This window comes from Anopheles coustani, chromosome 2, assembly GCF_943734705.1.
Source record: "Anopheles coustani chromosome 2, idAnoCousDA_361_x.2, whole genome shotgun sequence".
In the NCBI taxonomy this organism is placed as follows: Eukaryota; Metazoa; Arthropoda; class Insecta; order Diptera; family Culicidae; genus Anopheles; species Anopheles coustani.
Genome location: NC_071289.1, coordinates 20497331 through 20516507, shown reverse-complemented (window position 1 = coordinate 20516507; position 19177 = coordinate 20497331). Strand labels below are relative to the sequence as shown.

Genomic DNA, 19177 nt, shown 5'->3' with positions numbered 1-19177 from the left:
ACGGTGAGAGAAATGAGGACCACACACGTCGATTTTTGCTTCTCCGCTTTGCTTCGCTTCGGCATCGTCTCGCGTGTGCGCGAGCGCGCGTTCTCGTCTCACCTTCTTCGGGGCTCCGGCTCCATCTTGAGACCCTCTCGAGTTGATGTTTTTCTCACCGCCATCCCGCCACCGGCCCTCCTCCACACCAGCACCAACCAGGAGCACCGAAGGAGTGGGGGAGGAGGAGCGGGATCCCTGAAACGGGGGATGCTGCAAAGAAAACCATTTGGCCTTTTTGGCGTTCGGGGGGGTTTTGCTCGCGCGATCGCCCTTTTCCCTGGCTTCCATTACCATTGCCCCGTATGGTTGTGTGCGGGGCGCGCACACACTCGCGCGGATGTGTGGATAGTATTTTTTTTATTGTTTAACATTTCGAAAGAAAGCAAGAAATAAAGGAATATGCTCACCGTTTGACGTTGTTATGCTGCTGCTGATGCTGCTCGCCGTGTTTATGTTTACATCGAACGGGTCGGGACTCATCGATCTCCGGGGGGAAAGCAGGGTTGGTGCTACGGGAAAACGCTCATTTTTTTCCACCACCACCAACAACAACAACAACACCCGGAGAGATGCGCATGGATGCGGTTTGTGGATGGCGTTAAACGTTGTGGTTGCCGCTTTACGATGCGCACCTACCACTCGGGACACGGGTTTTTTTTTATTTTCTTCCTCCGGTTGCTGTTACTCTGCTTTCGAGAGTTTTTCGGCAGGAATGTGGGAAAATGTTCCCGAAATTCTTTACCAAGAACGCATTCCACTGCGGTCGAAAACACGGCGCGAAAGGATAAGGGATTTTTCTTCCTTTCGTTGGTGGTTAACGTTTTCCGCTCGGGAAAGGGAACGCAAGTGTGCAAATTAGGAACCGTTTCAGGTGCGAACAGAGTTTTGTGGATATTTTATGGGTTGGGTTGTGTCCTTTATTTAATGGCCCGCGTGGTGAGATCTTTTAATGAGTAAAGGGTAGCTAAAGGTAACCATGGAATAAATGCATTAAAATGTTGCCTTTAAATGCAGCGAACGTTCAGAGAAAAGGGGGACTTTTGCATCACAGCATTTTTAGCAATTTAAAAATCTCTTTAAAATGATATTATTATTTATAGAATGGGTTTTAAATTACCTAAACATATAATTATCATAAATCGAATCCCAACCTCCCAAACTTGAACTGAGATTCAATTGCAACTTTACCCTTACAACTTCACACTAACAAATCGGTGTCACTTTGCCTTCCATCCCTTTTCACACTCGTTCAATCAAACCCGTACACAAACACAACAACAAACCCCGCGTTTGGGTTTTCATTCAGCAAAAATTCCTTCCCATCTCGCACCATTTGTAGCTTTCCCGGTCCGTCTCCTCCCCCAAACAGCAGCGTCAGTTCCCCGGACCGTTTGATATAGATTTTCTAATTAGCGCTCGCGAACGAAATGTAATTTTAATTGAAGCAAATGATTGTGAGGACGGTCGAGGTTTTTCCCTTTCCCGACAGCTCGTGGGACGACGGTGAGTGCACTTTTCCCGGCGCAAAACGGTTCACGAGGAAGGAAACTCCAAGTGCAGTGGGGTGTGAGAAAGGTATGGGAAGGAGGCAGGAATGCATTTTCTAACGGAATGTATCTTCACACTTTCGCTAGCCGTCTAGCGAAGGCTATCGCCATCTTTACAACCAGGTCCGCTGCCGGATTCGGACTGAATTCGTCCTCGCCTTTGCGAAAGTTCCTTTTTTGGCCAAAATCACATTCGTGTATGTGTGAGTGTTTCTGTTTCAAAATAGGAACATTTTCGCGGCGCAGAAAACCCCCCACCATCACGATTGAAACGTGCGTTGACTAATTAATGACAGATTACTAACATCGGGGCATCGGGAGCGTGTGTGTTTGTTTTCTTTTTGCTTCACTTTTTCGCAACGAACGCCGAAGAACCTTCCAGCACATGGTGAGAAAATACTTCATTCAATGATGGCGGTTTGGTTTTTGCGTTTTTCTCTACCGTGCCCCGGACTGGCGGAAGTATTTGTCGACTTTTCTTCACCGGAGCCGCGCTTCTGGGGACCACCTTAAGCTCGTGAGGTGACGATTGAATTGCCAACCTTGCCGTTTTGCTGGAAAACCCTTCCACCTTTGCGGCCCGGGTGTGCGAAATTAGCACCGAGCGTGGCGGTTACTGTCGCCCGCGGGTTGCGGGGAAAAGGTTTTGTCGCTAATGAGCCGCCGACAGCCGGTGCGCCAAAGACACCCAGCGCCAACTGGCCGCCCGGAGTCTTCCGAGCAGCCCGGGAGTGAAAGCACCCGGGAGTGACAGTCCCGCAGTCTTCAGGGTGCGTTTCTTTCTTCTCCGCGTGCGAGAAGGGAAATAATGAGACAAATCGTGCGCCGTTTAATGAGCAGTCGGTTGATGAGTGGTCTTCTATCATCCATAAACTCCTCCGACGGCCTTCCGATTTCGGAAGTTCCCGGGAGCAGGCAAGGTCTACGGGATTTGTCTAACCTGCTCCCCGAGTTTCGAGTGTATTTATCGCTCTTTGTGTCCCGTTCGCTGGCACTAAATCGACTGGAATGAAGCATAATTAATTTAGGCAAACGAAAATCAACAAACACCACACCACACCAAGCGAAACCGGCGGCTTCTGGTGAAATACACGCGTTTTGATTTCCCACTTCAACCGAACCCACCCGAACGTCTTCGCCTGCTTCGACCGGGGCGGAAATATCAAAGGAATAAGTGGCCCGCTGCCGACCCAGCCGGGCGGTGGAAAATCGTGACAAAAGTCGTGAAAAACGTTTGTGAGAGCACGACCTTTTTGTTGCGGATCCGCGTGGCCCCGCGGTTGTGGGTTGATTGTGGGATGCTCAAACTAATTAGTCCAAGTGTCTGCGACTAATCATGGTGCAAACGTTTGGTCTTTTTCGTGTCTTTTTAATGATGATCATCGGCGCGAAAGATGCACATAGGGTCGGAAAAAGCCCTTTGTGAGGAGACAGCGTTGTTTATTTTTGTTCCAAAATATTGATTCCAAGCAGATAGTGTTTCCTTCGCATAGCTTCATCTTGAGCATTGCTTTGAAGTAGTTTGTCAAACATTCTGTTTCTTTCCTCCATAATGCTCATGCCGATCAAACACCCGAAATAGATTCATTCATAGTTAGGTGCACGGTAGGGTTTTCTCCAGAGATTCAAATTCATCATAACTTTTTTAACACCATCGTAGCCTTTTCGTAGAACAAGTTTTCCGAACACTTTTGTACCTCCATGAAAAATGATCTTCACGGTTGGCGCGACATAATTAATGTGCTTTGCCAATATTTTGAACGATTATTTTCCGAAAAAATCTGGTTATGGTTTTACTTGCATCCTTCGCTTCATTTCTTTTCCTCATGGGTGTGATCCATTTCCCGAAGAATGCGTTATACTCTTCCGCCACTTCTTGGCATCCCTTTCAACCCTTTGTGCCATCGAGACGAAGATAAATATTTATCCTTTAAGCTCATTTCATTCTGAAAATCGTCTCTGTTCCGTTAAGATGCACAATTTTTCATTACCCGTTTGCTAAGCTACCTGACTTGAATGTTTCTTTTTCAAACGGATCAAAACAAAATAGAACAAGGAAAGGAGATTAAAGGTAAATGGGGTAGAACATGGTAAACAACATGGAACAAGGGAATGGGAAACGCAAACGGAGCCAGAATTTTTGGCCACACGATGGAAATATGTCCCCAGAGAATCCGGTTCGATTTGAAAAGCAGGAGAACAACAACAAACCCAAAGGATGGTTTGCAAACATCAACATAGAAGAGGGATCGAGGATAGGAGAGTCGATTTTGGTTTATGATCATTTTTCTCATGTTTTTGATTTGCAGTTAGACAACAGGAAGCTACTGTTTTGAAGTGTGAAAAGATGGATCATTTTTTACTCATTTGAAACATCTTTCAGGTTTTCTAGTTTCTCTTTAGCATATATTTGATTGTGAAGTGCCTCCGTTAAATATATGAACCTGAAAAGATAAACTTCAACTTAAAAAAATATAAAATAGAGACACTGGGAAACGTTTGAGATACGTTGATTTATTTGTTCGGTCGCAAAACCCCCGAAGGGCTTCGAAAAATCAAACTATTCCACTTTAACCATTTCTCTACCCCAAAAAGCTGCGAAAGTTCACCCTCGAGCGAAGGACTGAAACTCTGGCCAAGTGAACAAGCAAGCAAAAAACAACAAAACCTCGGGGGAACCATTTCGGTGGCAAATTTATTCCGAAAAATCATCACCACAACTTGGGTGGTATGCAAAGTGGAACAACTGTTTCAAATCGCTACTGTTTTGCCCCTCTCCGGCGGGTGGGGCAAAGGGGGCGAAGAGGAAGGGTTTGTCTGCAGTCTGATTTCGATCTCCCCACCCGTCGTGTCCCCCTCGTCGTCCCGAAAAACGTCAACGTAAGATTATCGATGCGAAATGATCAGATTTCTGGAGCTGTTTCGCAGTTCGTCCGTTGTCCGGCGTGGCTTTGGTCGTGTTTCGGAATGCCATCCGGGGCGTAGGGAACGGGAGAGCTGGAGCGGTTGGCGCACATAAATTCTGGATTAGTCCCGTGGTCGCCCCGACCTAATCCTATGCGGAGCACTTGCCCACAAAATCAGGTGCATGTCAAGGCGAGCGCGTCAATCCCGTGGCAGGGCGCTTGGCTCAACTGATGTGTACCGATTGTGTGCGTTGAGGTCACCGTCTTTGAACCGTTCCGACTCCGTCGGCGACCGTTTTTGTGCATTCCGGTGTTGCAGTGTTGGCCAGTGGTCGAGCTGATTGTGGGAGTAGCGAATGCATTCGGGTTTTGTTGCTTATTTGCTTGAAATGGAATAAATATCGATTAATCTCCTTGCAAAAATCACCGCCAAAAGTGAAGGTGAACCTGATCGCCGTACAATATTGTGCCTATTGTGCACCGGGAAAGGAAATGTATAGGTTAATGAAACGCACGCGCGGTTTGCGGAACGATTGTGGTCATTATTGAATAATTCAACTCCTTTTGCGAAAAGTGAAGTTGAACGCATGAATGTCCTTCGGACACGAAAATTATCCAGGAAGGTATAAAACATTATCGCTGTCAATGTGGTGTCGCTTCATAAACAATAAGTTTGCTTATTTTATTGTTATTTGGAAAAGTTTCCGAAAAATTAATAATTTTATGTTTTTAAACCTAGTACTATTAAAAACCATTTTTGTTAAGGATTTAAAGCACTCTATCAAGCATTAATCCACCGACCAGATCAGGATACATCGATGGAATGGTTCTGCTCACTTCATTTGTACCGGTCATTTTCTCGCATTATCATCAAAACGATTCCGGAACACGAATCCGGAACGAATGCGAACAATTTCCCTTCCGATCAATACCTTTTCCTGGTCATCCAAACACACACACACATAAAAAAGTATCCCAGCTCAATCCTGACTGCTTGGACCAGAGAGTTGGACTGGAAAAGTATAAAGTTTCAAACAATTTAATTGAAATTCTCCACCACAGCCGCTCGAATGAAGCGCGCGCTCGGACTTCCGAAGAGAGTTCGACCATTGATTTATCCTCGGCAATCCGCTGGCCAGCCGGGAACGAAAGGGGAGGAAAAGGATCTCATCGGATTGCAACGTCCGTCCGTGTAGTAACATCAATCGCATCGGTGGCGAGATTTTATATTGGACATTCGAGATCGAGCCAGTCGCAGTTGACAACTTTAACAAGGACGATCGATGTCGAAACGGGGGGAGGGGGGGGGGGGGGCGAAGGATGTCGTAATATGGCCGCCCTAGTCCGATGGACGTGCCGATAGCTTCCAGCTCCTGGCTCCGTGCTCAAGTATGGTAATGAAGGACGTGGAACGATTGCTGAAACCCGAACGGGATATATTCCGCGCGAGGGAGTGGATAATGTGAGCGATGTTAATCGCAAAGTGGATGCGAAAGAAGGAAATGGAACGATGAAAAAGTTGAAAATGATTGCGCGTTTTGTTTATTTTTAAAACATTATTTAAAAAATAAAACCCGATGGGCAATGTAATAAATTAAATTTATGAAACTGTTATCATCACGCCGATTGCATAAAAAATAACCATCTCAAATAAAACCAACTCTATCATGAAACACTTATTAATAAATCATTGATAACAGCAGCATGCGGGAGAGCCGGACTATCGTCTTGAAGGCCGCTCTTCTGATTCTGATTTATGCATCACATTGTCGTTATACGTTATGAAATTCAATCAAACCCAACCACATTAGCGCTCGCAGAAGCTTCCAACCGTCATATCCTTGGAAGGGAGCATGAACTACAACAGCGACAAAAAAAAAGCACGGCAAGTACCATCGGCTGCATCTAATATTCGGGTCAAGAGCCCGCGCTCCTGAATGGCGGTCCCGGGACCCCCCGAAACAAAAGGCAACAAAATATGCTGCCCAATTAATTAAATCAGAGCCGAATTTCGGCTTTATGTCCACCATGAATAAACCATTACACCCCATTAATCATCGGACCCCGGGAAACCGTTTAGCACTTCTCATCATCATCATCATCATCGTCGTTGTGAGCATCGGCATAGTCATCGTCATCTTTATGCCTAAAAACCGTTTGGCTGGGTGATGGGTTGAGCGGCTAACCAAATAACCTCAAGGGCTTGGCTCCCGGGCTCGTTTTAGGGTGCGGTGGTTTTTCCGTTTCGAAATGGAGGTTTTGTGGATACCTTCGCCCGGATGCCGCAGTCGATCGAAGTGGTGGTTCGTAGAAGTGATTCCCCTGGACCTCTTTGCGTCCGGAAACGGTATTGGCCGGTGTTGGGCGAAGAAACCGACGACCAACACGTTTGGATTCGAAAATTCGAAGCGCTACTTTCGAAACCACACTCGTGGATCCCGGAGAAAACGGATACGAACGCCATACCCGCAGCCATATTTCAAGTAGGTGGTCCAATTAGAACATCTTGTTAATTAAACGGTAAATCATTAACGTAACCTCTTTTCCTTCCTATGCTCGTGGATTCGTTTACACTTCGTTGTTTATGCATGGAACTTAGCAGAATAACGCTCATCATAGGATGATTCTATGTTCGAGCATATGATCTTTGACAACCAATAAACAATTTTATTTTATTCAATAACATTTCAGTTTTTTCCCGCTTTTCTCGTAAAAATGATATTAAACATTTTTTTATCGTGCATAATATTAAATGTTTGATAAATTCCATACTGCTTTCCAAACCCCACTTAAATTTTAATATTTATTTTCCCCATTTCACCGTTCTTTCTCGATATGTTCTGAGAATAAAAAAAGGCCTATCCCCTCCCCTAGAGAAAACATGACTTTTTGATTCAGACGATCGCAATCTCGCATCCGTTTCATTGCAGCATGAAGCTCATCAGTGAAGATCAAAGCGAATCAGCAGTCGTTCAACAGATTTAACGACATCCACAGACAGCTCCAATCATCGCCAACATCGTCATCGGGGTCGGCCACGGCCCCCCGAACTCCACCATCGACATGATCTATTACCTTACCACCTCCTCCGTCGCGTCGTTTGGATCGTTTTCATCGAGCCACAACCTCGCGTCGTCGCCCCGAAGTTGTTTATGCTAATTACGAGCTCCAGCGCTAGAGCTCGATTATTAATTGCGAAACGGTGAACAAACTTTTCCGAACCCGTTGCCGTTACTGCATCTGCTGATTGCTACGAAAGGCAACTCCTTCACCACCACGCAGTTGCCTTCAAAGCATCCTTCACCGGCATAACAACCCGAAACGATCAATGACAAAGTCAAGCTCCACGATGGTCTACATTCATTCGTTGGATTTATTTTGCAGACTTTTTGCTTGGATTTCTGCGCGCTTAAAAGCCTTGCCCTGATGGCGCGTGATGGTGGTGGAGTTTATCAAAAGAAAGCACTCAGGCTCGATCGGTTTCATAAGTCACTCGAATCAAAAGCGGGAGCGGATTGGAACGAAAACCTTCGCCACTGACTGGCGAAGCCTTCGCATCGGCCATTTTGCACAAACGATGTTTTTTCAAGATGCCCCTTTTGCCGCTGCCAGGTTGAGCACCTTCGCCATCGTGCTTTCGAGCCGAGCTGTGGCCATTGTTTCTCCCCTTTCTCTTCTGCCGTCTGCCGACCGGGAGTTCCGCGCATTCCTCCACGCCGTACTCCTGCCATTGTTACCGATTGTTGTGATTAATTGATGTCTGGCTTACGAAATGGGTGCACTTGGAATATTATATTCAAATTTTCGCGCCCCAAGTGGTGGAGCTCGAAATAAAAAAACACACACACTGGAGTTGGTTGCGCCTTTCGAGCACTCTCTCAGGCGGACCATCTCGTTAGCGACGAAGCGCAGGAATGGCAGCGTTATTTCGAAAGGCCGAAACGTTTTCAATCGACTTCGCCTGCTACTGGAATTTATACTTGTTTTCGTTTTTACAAGCCCCGCCGAACGCCGGTAGCTGCTTGTCGTTTGGGCACGCTTTGGCGTTCGGTAGGCGATGGCAATCGAGCCTTCGTGCACTTGAACACATTCAAGCTCCGGCTGATGGGATTTTGATTGTGCTGGCCCAAAAAGAAACGGTAGCTACTTGCAAACATTAGGCAACGACGCTAATGAACTGACGCTTGAAGTGAAGCGAAATCAAAATAAGCAACGAATAAATAAACATGCACATGTTGCCAATTTTAGCGAAACCCGGCAAAACATTCGAGAAGGATTCAATTGAAACTGATGATGCGATCAAACATTTCGGATTCTCTTACCAATAAAAGCACAACGTTCAACGGCAGGGTTTCAGTTATAGATTTTCATTTTTAATTTACTTCTTCGTTCAATATCACATAAGAGTGCAAGAGTGTGTATGTTTCTGGTTGCCCTTCATCGGCCCTACTACGTTCAAACATTTGCATCTTGTTACGCTCTTTTCCGTTCTTTATAGCTATTTGTTAAACAATATTCTTTATACTCTCTTAACTGTACTAAATCTCTAAGCTGCTGGTGCGTTTACATCCGGGGACGCCCACAACTACGCTGCACTACTCCAAACTTCTATATATTGTACACTGATCAATCTGAGGGTGGGTCTCTATTATAACCTTTTCTCCCCGCCTGTAAAGTTATTGAATGTAGACCGTTTAATACTTGCTCTTTGTTCGCTCTAGTTTTACATCTAAATTCCAGCAAAGAAATGTGTATTTTCCCTAGAATGTTTTTTTCTGAGAGAATAGCTAATTTTGAGTTTCCCATTAGGATACTTCCTAGACGGTGTGATGATCATTGCTCGTGAAACCGGCATGAGGCGTTTTGATGATTTCCACATCGACACAGTTTTGTTTGCGGTAAAACCTTCTACTAAACGTTAGGAAAATTCTTCTGGACAGCAAGATAGCGATGGAAAGCTTAACTCTAAATTGAACTATCGATCAGCGAACTATATTTACACATCTTTGCTTGCCATAATTCGTGGCAAGTTTGCCTCAAGTAGCACCTTGTTTATATACATCAATTTTTTCCCTTCTCTAACTCTAGTACAAGCTTTAAGTCCGCCTGTTTTAAAATGAAAGATAGGAAAATTTGACATTGGTGGAAAAGCTTTGTGTGAATCTTTGTGTGAAAGAGATAGAAAGTGAGTAATATAGAGTGGGTAATAATTTACACATCCGTGAGCTTAAACATTTAAATAGGTACGCCCAAGTGCTTGGACATTATTGCTTGGTTATGCTTGCTTCCCTCGTGACATCCTGCGCGTCGCCGGTTTCCCTCGTGGCCATTGAATTCTGCAGCGGGGGATGAGCGTGGGGGCCACTATTGCACCGAAACAAAGGTTTTCGTCCACTTCACGTCCACCATTCCTCCTTCCCTCGGGTCATCGTGGCGTCGCGGTGACTTACGGGCTGCTCCGGCGATGTCCGGCGAGCCCTGAGGAGTTCGGGGATAGGAGTTCGGTTCAAGTGACGGGATCGGTCTACGGAATCTGCCCGTTCATGCGCATCTCGAGCTCCTCCTCCTCCTTCGTGAGCGGCACCGTCGAGTGATTGTACAGACCTTGGGCCATCAGCTGCAGGGCGAGCGGGTTCTTCTCCGACGAGCTCTTCTTGATCTTGGCCCGCTTGTTCTGGAACCAGATCTTGATCTGCGCCTCGTTCAGGCCCAGCTCGGCGCTCAGCGACTGGCGGCGCTTCTCCGTCAGGTAGCGGTTCTCGTTGAATTCATTCTGATTTTGGGGAAAAGAGAAGCAAAAAGAAACGAAATAGGCACGGTTAGAGAAAATGTTAAGTAGTTTTTCACCGAAGAAAGCGAACGAGTGAAACCAAACGCTCATAAGCTACGAGATGAAGGAAAAACCTACAATACTAGGCAACCCAATTGCATTGGTGCATTGCATTGCAATTATGTTCTGCCTAGCCCCCACCCCCACTTCCCGCAAACAATTGTCTGCCCCATTCCGTCAACCTACCTTCAGTCTTTGCAGTTGCGCATTCGAGAAGGCCGTCCGCGGGCGTTTCTCTTCGCTTTCGCCCTTTTCCTTCGGTTGCTTCGTGCGCCGATACCGAGGACCTGCGAGAGAGAGAGATAGAGAAAAAGAGGGAGAAAATTAATAAAAATGTCACTGACTTTAACGACGCCGAAGGAAGTGCAGGGAAGAAAAAAAAAGCCCAACCCCGGTCCCCCGCAACCATAAACTCGAGCCTCCCGAGTCCGGAGTTGGTGAATAAATAATCATTAATGTCGGTCTTATCTAATTCAATTAACCGTTGGATGAGATAAATAAGGCGCACCGAAGAGCGCAGCAGCATAAGCAGTTCGCTGGCGGCCTTTTTGCACGTCGGCTCCAAAATCGTTGTTGTTCGTCCGTTCCCTTCAGCGGTAACTCATTCCCCACTGGGAGGACGAAGCTGTTTGTTTAGCCACCCTCGGGATGGGCTTGGGCGGAAGGTAGACAGCAAAATGGCTGCCAGGGAGGCTTTTGAATGTGTCTATTCTACGCTCTTAAATGGACGCTCGGGAGTTCTTTCTTCGGGCGGGACTCGGAGCAGTCAGTGCAAAAATATGTTTATTTCATTTGATGGTTTTACGACCGCACTCGGAATCCTCCGCTTTACGGGCCTCCCCCCACCAACCCCTGGTGAGACTAATTTTCCTATTCCCTAGACTTAAAAATTTTCCTTCGAGGTTCATAAATTTTACACAACGCTTTTCCCCTACCCATCCTGCTGCCCCCCGGGGAATGGAGCTCACGTACCGACCGGTTTGCCCGCGCGTTAACTTACTTTCGCCCCAGCATAAGCTCCATTTAAATTAGTTGAAATAAATAATCGCACTAATTAACGCGCGAACGGTGGAACGGTTGCTGCCTGAAAACCTGTGCACTTTATCTCGAGTGTAAGTTTACCCTCCCGCTCCTTCGCCGTTCACCCCCTCCTGACGAGTTTTTCAAGCCGGGCTGAATTTTCTAACACCAACACCCCCGGAAAAATGGGACCTCATGGACCGCGCTTGACCAAATCGCAATCGCACTCGCGGCCGTCCTGGACGGTTAATTAATATATTAATTCGATAATTAATTCGAGCGCTACTTTTTTTTCTCTTCACCGCACTTCTCCCCTTGAATGGCCGCGCGTGAGTTCCCCAGCGGCTAGAAGCCATGAATATTAATACCGCAATGCACTGCGACCGCCGGAGGTCCCGTCGAAGCGGTCGAAAATAGAAACAAACTCGAGACCAGCTTCTTGGCGGCCGAGCTACAACTCACTCCGATGGTTTATCATAATTTGACATTTTAATAGAGCCTCGGAAGCGGAGAGGGTTGGCATATTCGGACCCGCGCCGGGTCGGGTACTCGGTACAACGGGCTCGATTCCGGAATGCGTCGAATAAATCGTCCACAATGGGTGAAATAAAATTTTGATGAACTCAAACGGACGAAATATTCCCATAAACAAAGAACTTAATCGGTTGCGTCGAAGGGTAATCGGGGAGAGAAAGAGTCCGCGTTTTTTGAAGCATTTTTATGTGCTTTTTTGTTTCGTTTTTGTTTTGCCCCAAAATGCTACAAATTAGTGACCGTTTAACACCGCGTTGTGTTTTGGGGGGGCGAAGGACGCGAGATATTTCACGTCCAGCCTAGCCGTTGACGTTGAGAAAGACAAAAATGGCGAAATATCGCCGGGAATGCTGTTAGGCTGGGAATAATTGGAAGCCGAAAGGTGCCGCGGTGGAATTTTTCCAATCACTGTTTTTATCTCCCCCCGAACAAGATCGATGTAGCTTCCTCCCGAATTCTCTTTGAGCATTTTGTTCACACATTCCTTCGGAAAACAAATTATTATCGTTGATGCCGATTCAAGCGACCATCTCGACAACTGCCGCACACTTTACCACTTAACGCCGATCGATAAAAGACGCACCGATGATGGAAGAAAATGAATGTTACCGAAAAAGAAAACAAGAGGGGTTGAACGTGGATGAAGGTTCGGTGGGTTTTTGGAGAGTAATCGAACGAAATCGAATGAAAAATGAAACCCATTAAAAGCTAGTAAAAACTAAATAAATCCCCTGGAAAACCGGGGCGTGCGGGCGGCGTAATGTTGAGTGTAATGGGAATAGATAGGAATTTAAAAAATAAAACGGGTCGCATCGGACGAAACCAGGCTATCCCCAAACACCGAAAAACCCAGCAGGCGACGACGATTGACAGATGAGCTGTCGACAGTGTGTCGTGTTCTTAGCGGGCGCCTGAAAAAGGTTCTTAAGAGGAAGAGAATGGGAATTGAAATAACGGAAAAAGGAAGGAAAACCGTCACCAGCGAAAAGTGGTTGTGTCGATTGGAGATTAATTTGTTCCAACGACGTGTTAGACAAGAGATGCTTCTGAAATCGATCGAATTCGGTGAGGGATGTTTTGTGATTTTTCTGTTCATCTAATAATTACTGAACAAGTTGCTTCATACCCACGATCATTTTTTAACTATGTTGAAAGAGTTACAGCTCGTACGGTCGAATCAACTGAGTTTGTTCTATTAAGCCACTTTTTACTACCGGGCTTTATTGCCTCTCGCTGTGTTGGAGGGCAGGCCTGGAAAATGTATAACCCTTTCGGTTCTTAATTATCCCGAACTGCGAACCAGAGGCAACATGGATGGACGTACAATGTTGAAGACGAAACCTAGTTGAGCAAACTTTTTTCTATTCTCTGATGGACGACGTAACAAAAGTTAATATACCATGAAACGTGCCCATCGAACCCGCGAACCCGCGTAGTTTCGGCCCATAGCGCTTGCAAACGAAAAGGGTGGAAACTTTTCTAATTGCTTCTAATAAATTGAAATATCAGCAAGTTTTATTGGCTGGGCCTTAGTATACGGTGAAAACTTTTTAAAAATGAAGCGCAAAGAGATGGGGCGATCCATAGGAAACATGAAACACGCTAAGGAATATGTAAGACTTCATTTTCGAAAAGGTCAAATATGGTAGCGTTGCGCTGCAACAGCTCCATTGAGGTCGATAGTAAATTAATTAACTTTTTACCGCCTTCTCATTTCCACCGCGGCTTTAGATCCATGCTCCGATGGTCCTCAAACAAAGTATTTAAGCCTCGGGCAGGAATGGAATGGAGCAAATAGAGTAATTCCGTCGCAACGTGCTCAAATTTATCGATACACCTTCTTTCCGACTCAATTAATCGTCCATTTACTTCGACGACCCGTTCCCGAAGCAGTTCGATGGGTTGGTTTTTGTTTTGTGTTTTGCTCGCCAAAGCCCAGACGGAAGGCGGAAAACTCTCGAGAGGGGTAGATGTTTATCGTAAAATGCAATTGCACACGGCAAGGTAATTGCAAGCGACCACCGGGGAGTGCTCCAGCATCCTTTTCCTAGCCTAGCGTTTCCTGTGCGCGTTCTCCCGGGAGTCCCGGGAGGAATCAAAATGGACGCGATTGCAATCATCATTTTCCTTCGGGAACTCCGTCCTTTCCGGGGGACACGAGAGTGCAACGAAATGGCGTTGTCTCGCCGCATCGTAATTCATTTATTATTTCTTAATGTTCGCAAGACTTGCGCTTCGAAGGCGAGACGTGAACCGACTGTTTTTGTTCGTTTTTATACTCTTCAGACTACGTTCTTTGCGGTTTTCCAAGGAATCTTCTAGGTCGCACTCTTCTAGGCTCGCACAGCCTCTTTTTTCTGCTAGAAAAATATAACTCTTCCACGCGGACGCTGGAGGCACCGCAGCAACATCCTCCGTGTCCTTCCAGTGCATTCTCCCTCGAGGGTTTTCGGGACCATCCCTCGGAGAACCATGTCCGCTTGCAGCAAGACTTGAACATCAAGGGGCAAGTAAATTAACTGATCTATCTCGATTTTCCTGCGATCATTAAGCTCGGTCTCGTAAAACAAGTTGTTGTACGCTGTTCACGGTCGAACAGCGAGGCACTCTTTCGCCTTCCCGGAGGGAAAAAAGATGGTGGATCCACTGGAAACCAAGGTAAAATATGGAGTCACAGCAATGGGATTGTTTTTTACCAGCGCTTTGCTAATGTCATATTTAGTATTCGTCGCTGTTGTGTTAAAGCCAGAGCGACATCGTCCGTCCGCCATCGTTATGTCGAGCTTTGCAGGCGCGTCTTGCTTATCGCCATGGTTACACCCACCTATGCGATCGATCGATTTCGGCGACATCCGCGTTTCGAACATGGCCGACCACGTCGCTGGATGCAAATACTGTCGATTAGGCATGCCCGAAAATCGATTGAAATTTTCAATCCGTGTCGGCCCCATTGATGGTGCGTGAGTGTCGAAGGCGGAAGTCGCTCGCGGCTCGCCACACAAAAAGGTGTGCATGTGTTTATAGCTTCCACCTCGATGTCGCTGGCGGGTGTGAAGTTCCGAAGCGCGGGGAGATTTTTTTTTGTATATCCACGCGCGTCAAATCTCGGGCCATAAATTATCGACGGAACATTCCCGGGCGCCGCCTTCCCGAAGGCCTAATGAGCGAGCTGAGAGTTCCCGAAAAATCCGAAAAATCCTACATGGTGAAGTGGAAACCGTCTCCCTTTTCCACACGCACCCTGCAAGCGGTATCGAGTTTCGGAGCCCCACTTACATTTCATTTCTTTTCCGGCCCGATAACAGAAATATGAGGGCTATGAATAAATTATCACTCTCGACGACAGGGTGGCGCATCACACGAGCCATCTTCGGAACCCGCACCGAAAGCCCGGTAGGGTGGCGATTAAAACCCAATAAATATTGCACGGCCGACACACGGCTGCTGTCGCTTCCCTAATTAGGTTCGATTTATGGGCTCTGAATATGCCGATTGCTGGCGACCCGCTTCGATCGACAATTATCGACAGCCTTCGATGGGAAAACGAACGTTAAGGAAAGCTGTAGGACGATGAATTTCTCCAGTTGTTACTCCGTTGGCCGTGAAATGTCACTTCCTACAAAGCCCAACGGTTCAAAGGTACGGTTTTGCGGTTTGCGCCCATCATCGGCGGCTTGACAGCGGATAATTACAGGCTACCGCGTAGGAAATGAAACCACAACGCAAAAGCCACATCGCAAAAGTGCCGTTTGTCCACTTCGGCCAAACAACCGTTTTGACAGTTCGCGAAACCGTAAACAAACAAATTAAAGTTTGCGTACGAATGGAGACAACAAACGAGTGGCTAATTGGACACACTGGTGATGGGTTGCTTCATTAAAAATTTGTTGTTGGCATCAACGCGGGAAACCGGGGTTTTCTTGGTGGATAAAATGGCAAACCGAACGATCGATTTTCCTTCCCGAGTGATATGCAATCAAAACCGATTCCCCTCAGTGGACCCGTTCAGTTTCGTGTCAAATGGTGGCTCGCATCCGTCATGTGAAGAGTGTGCAACTAGACGAGTCAAGTGGTTCGCGTGACGGAACACTATTTACTACGGGGTACTTATTTTCGTTCCGAGCACGTTGAGTTATTTTTAAAAGTACACACAACACACAAGTGATTGAATCGGAGCGATTGAGTTGTTAGGGCGAGGTGTGAGTTAGAGCTAGGGACTTACCGGAACTGGGGCGATCGCTGTAGCGGGTGCAGTAAACCCAGGCCGGCCAAAGGTTGCTACCGTTTTCGCCGTCCTTGGTGCTGCTCGTTTCCGACTTGGCGTCATCCGACGACTCCATACCGCCATCGTGCGAGGACGACCCGTTCACGCTGCCACCGCCATTACCCTCCGAACCGCTGACCGACAACGGTTTGGGGATCGGTTTGGGAGTTGGCTTCGAGGCGCCCGTTCCACTGCCCCGGTCACCTGTTCCGTTCGTTGTGCCGTTGGCGTTGGCAAAGGAGCCCGAACCATTGTTGGAGGACGCACTGGAACTTCCGTTAAGGCTACCGGTACCGGCGACATGCTGACCGATCTGCGACACCGTCTTGCAGAGGCTACCGAGTGGTGGGATGTGCGAGTGGTTGACGGAGGCCGCTGCGGCCACTGCTGCCGCTGCCGCCGCCGCCGTCTTCGTTTGCGACTCGATCAGTTTGGCCTGGAACTTCCGGTGGCTGTTGATGATCTCCTCGTGCAGTTTGGGATAGCTTGCGGCCGCACTGAACCCATTCAGGAGGGCCGCCCGGTGGTCGAGAGCGGACGGGTTGGACTTGCGGCTGTAGTCGTACACGTCCGGGAGTCGGGTGGAGCCGTAACTTCCCGTGGGACTGGCGCTACTAGCTGGCGGAGGACCTGCGGATGACGCGGGCGACACGATGTCACCGTACGTTGCCGGGCTGGTCGCCGAGGTGGAGTCCTGAGATTCGCTGTCCGTGTGGTAGGGATGAGGTAGGGGCGTTGCCGCACTGCTCCCATTGCTGCTGCACAACCGCGGGCTCTTGCTGATGTCGTACGGTCGGAAGAGGCTGTCCCGCCGTTCGAGGGGTCGCTGAGGCTGCGGAACGATCGGCAAGGATTGCGGTTGATGCTGCTGCGAGTGGTGATGCAGTTGGTGGTGGTTGTGGTGCTGGAGGTGATGGTGCGGGTGGTAGTGGTGGACGGCGTACGCAGGGTGTAGGGCAGGATGTCCCGGGTGCAGATGGGCCACCGTCTGTAGATGCGCATGGTGCGCCTGCAGGGTGTGAGGCGAGTAAGGAAGATGAAGCTGCACCACAGGACTTGGCTCTCGGGTCGGCGGGACCGGGGAAGGTGGCTGCGGGACGGTGGTCTTCCCGAATCGATCGCTCAGGATGTTCGAGATCGAGAAGGTGATGCTGGTGGCGGTCTGCTGAGGCGGTTGCTGCTGAAGCGCGGGCTGCGGTGGATCGCACAGCGGTTCCTGCTTGATGTGCAGCGGCGAGATCGGTACCACTAGCGGCATCTCGTCGCGGCTAGGCGAACTAGCGGCGCTAGCGACCGTCGTCATCTTGGACGCGGGGCTCGAGGCGGGGCTGGCGGCAGCGGTTGCCGTTGCCATCGTGACCGTGGTCGTGCTGGCCGGGCTCTGGCTGCTGTGATGGTGATGCGGTGGACTCGGGGCACTCTGTGGGCTGCAGCGATCTTCCAGGGCCATGTTCCACCGTGAACTTGTTCTCTTCGCTTTTCGTTGAACTTTTAAAATGTCACGATTCCCTTTCTTCTCCTTTCCCACTGTTTCAAATCACTGTCACTAGTTTTGTTTTTTCACTCTATTCTCTGCCTCTTGTCACTTGTCAATCAGCATTCAATATTCATCGTCACCTTTTCACGCACGACGCTGTGCTCAACTCGGCACAATAACACTCGTGGGTCTCGCTTGCTCTTTGTTTCAAATTTTCTTCGCATCAACACTGATTGTAAATCTCGCAAGGACACTCTTGTTTATGCAGGAACACTTTCGTCGTGTTCGTCCTTCGTCAACAAAATCACTACACCGCGATTGTACAACTCTTGCACCGGTCGTGCACGTGGGCAAATGTTTCTCGTAAAGGGCCGGAACTCGTCAAACAACCGAACTGCTGGACCGTACTCGACCGACGCACGATAAATTGTGATGTGACATAGTCAAATGTCACCTGTGATCTGACTGTTGACTGACAGTTGAGTAAGAGCTCAAGCGGTGGACTGTTTCGCTTTGCTTTTCCGCTGGCTTACTGCACCCTCCGGCCTCTTGCGATCAGGCGTTCCGTTTCTCTGTGTGGTGCTGGTTCTCTACTCTTCGCACGGCCGCAAATAGAGCTATTTCCTCTCTTTCCATCTCGAAGGACCTTTGCGGTCTCGCACACATACGCGTTGGTTGCGTCTCTATTAGCGCATTATTCCATTTCTTACTCACATTCGGTTTACATAACGCATACCACAGCGCATCGCTGACGAATGTGTCCACACGAGAAGGGAGCAAGAAAGAAAGAATACCACACCGAAAGAGATACGTTTATTCGCACACATAAAGCGAGAGTGAAAAAGGACATTCGCTCCGTCTGGTGTATCTACAGCACATTGGACTGGTAGTGGTGTGTGGTGCCGGAAAAGTAGGCGTACCTTTGCCACGGCGCATGAGCATCGCACAAGATCGCGAAGAAACATGAGGAGAAAATTCAACCGGCATAAGAAAATTAACTTGTTCCAGCATCGTGACATACACGGTACATTGTGGGGAGGTTGTGATTCGCTTTCGATGTGTTCGAACGTTCGCATTGCTGGTGGTGGTGTTTGTGTGACTGCGGACTCTTGTTCTCATCGTTCGTTTATACAACTTTATTACTTACAAAATACTCCACCACCTTCGCTTTTCTGCAACAGAGCTTTTTAGCTTCCCTTATTTCTGTCTCCCTCCCTCCAGCAGCCTTTCCCTTACCTTTCGACCAATCTTTCTTGCCTCCTGACAATCCGCTCATTGGAGGAATATGGCGCATACACACGTACGGCTCATTTATTCCACGCATTGACTGCGTTTTTCTCCCTTTCAGAGGCATTCCTTCCCCCTCTCTCGCTCTTGTTCCTTGAGTTTGAACAAAAGACCACACACGTCGTCGAACTCGTCATCATCATCATCATCATCGTCGTGAATCGTAGTCCTCGTTGAAGGGGAGCATGGAGTGCGTTTTCTTGTCATTGCCACCGCGCCGTCACGCCGTTCTCGTGTTCTGACTCCACCAAGTTCTCAAGGAGCGCCTTT

The 19177-nt window shown here is 47.9% G+C and overlaps 1 protein-coding gene across 1 annotated transcript; it reads right to left on the bottom strand.

Moving 5' to 3' along the window:
• Positions 1–10019: 10019 nt before the first annotated feature.
• Positions 10020–17593, bottom strand: LOC131267140 (segmentation polarity homeobox protein engrailed). Its single transcript, XM_058269917.1, has 4 exons — positions 17059–17593; positions 16102–17001; positions 10512–10612; positions 10020–10268 (listed from the first exon to the last, which is right to left on the bottom strand). Exons 1-4 carry the CDS (start codon positions 17591–17593, stop codon positions 10020–10022), a joined length of 1785 nt encoding a protein of 594 aa, XP_058125900.1.
• Positions 17594–19177: the final 1584 nt, after the last annotated feature.

Excerpts from the sequence above, each read along its gene's own strand:
- LOC131267140 (XM_058269917.1), bottom strand. The coding sequence starts at position 17,593 with ATGGCCCTGGAAGATCGCTGCAGCCCACAGAGTGCCCCGAGTCCACCG. Across the intron at positions 17,002-17,058 it reads CCACCACTACCACCCGCACC|CGCAATCCTTGCCGATCGTT; the intron begins ATCACCTCCAGC and ends AGCAGCATCAAC. Across the intron at positions 10,269-10,511 it reads CGCAACTGCAAAGACTGAAG|AATGAATTCAACGAGAACCG; the intron begins GTAGGTTGACGG and ends CCCCAAAATCAG.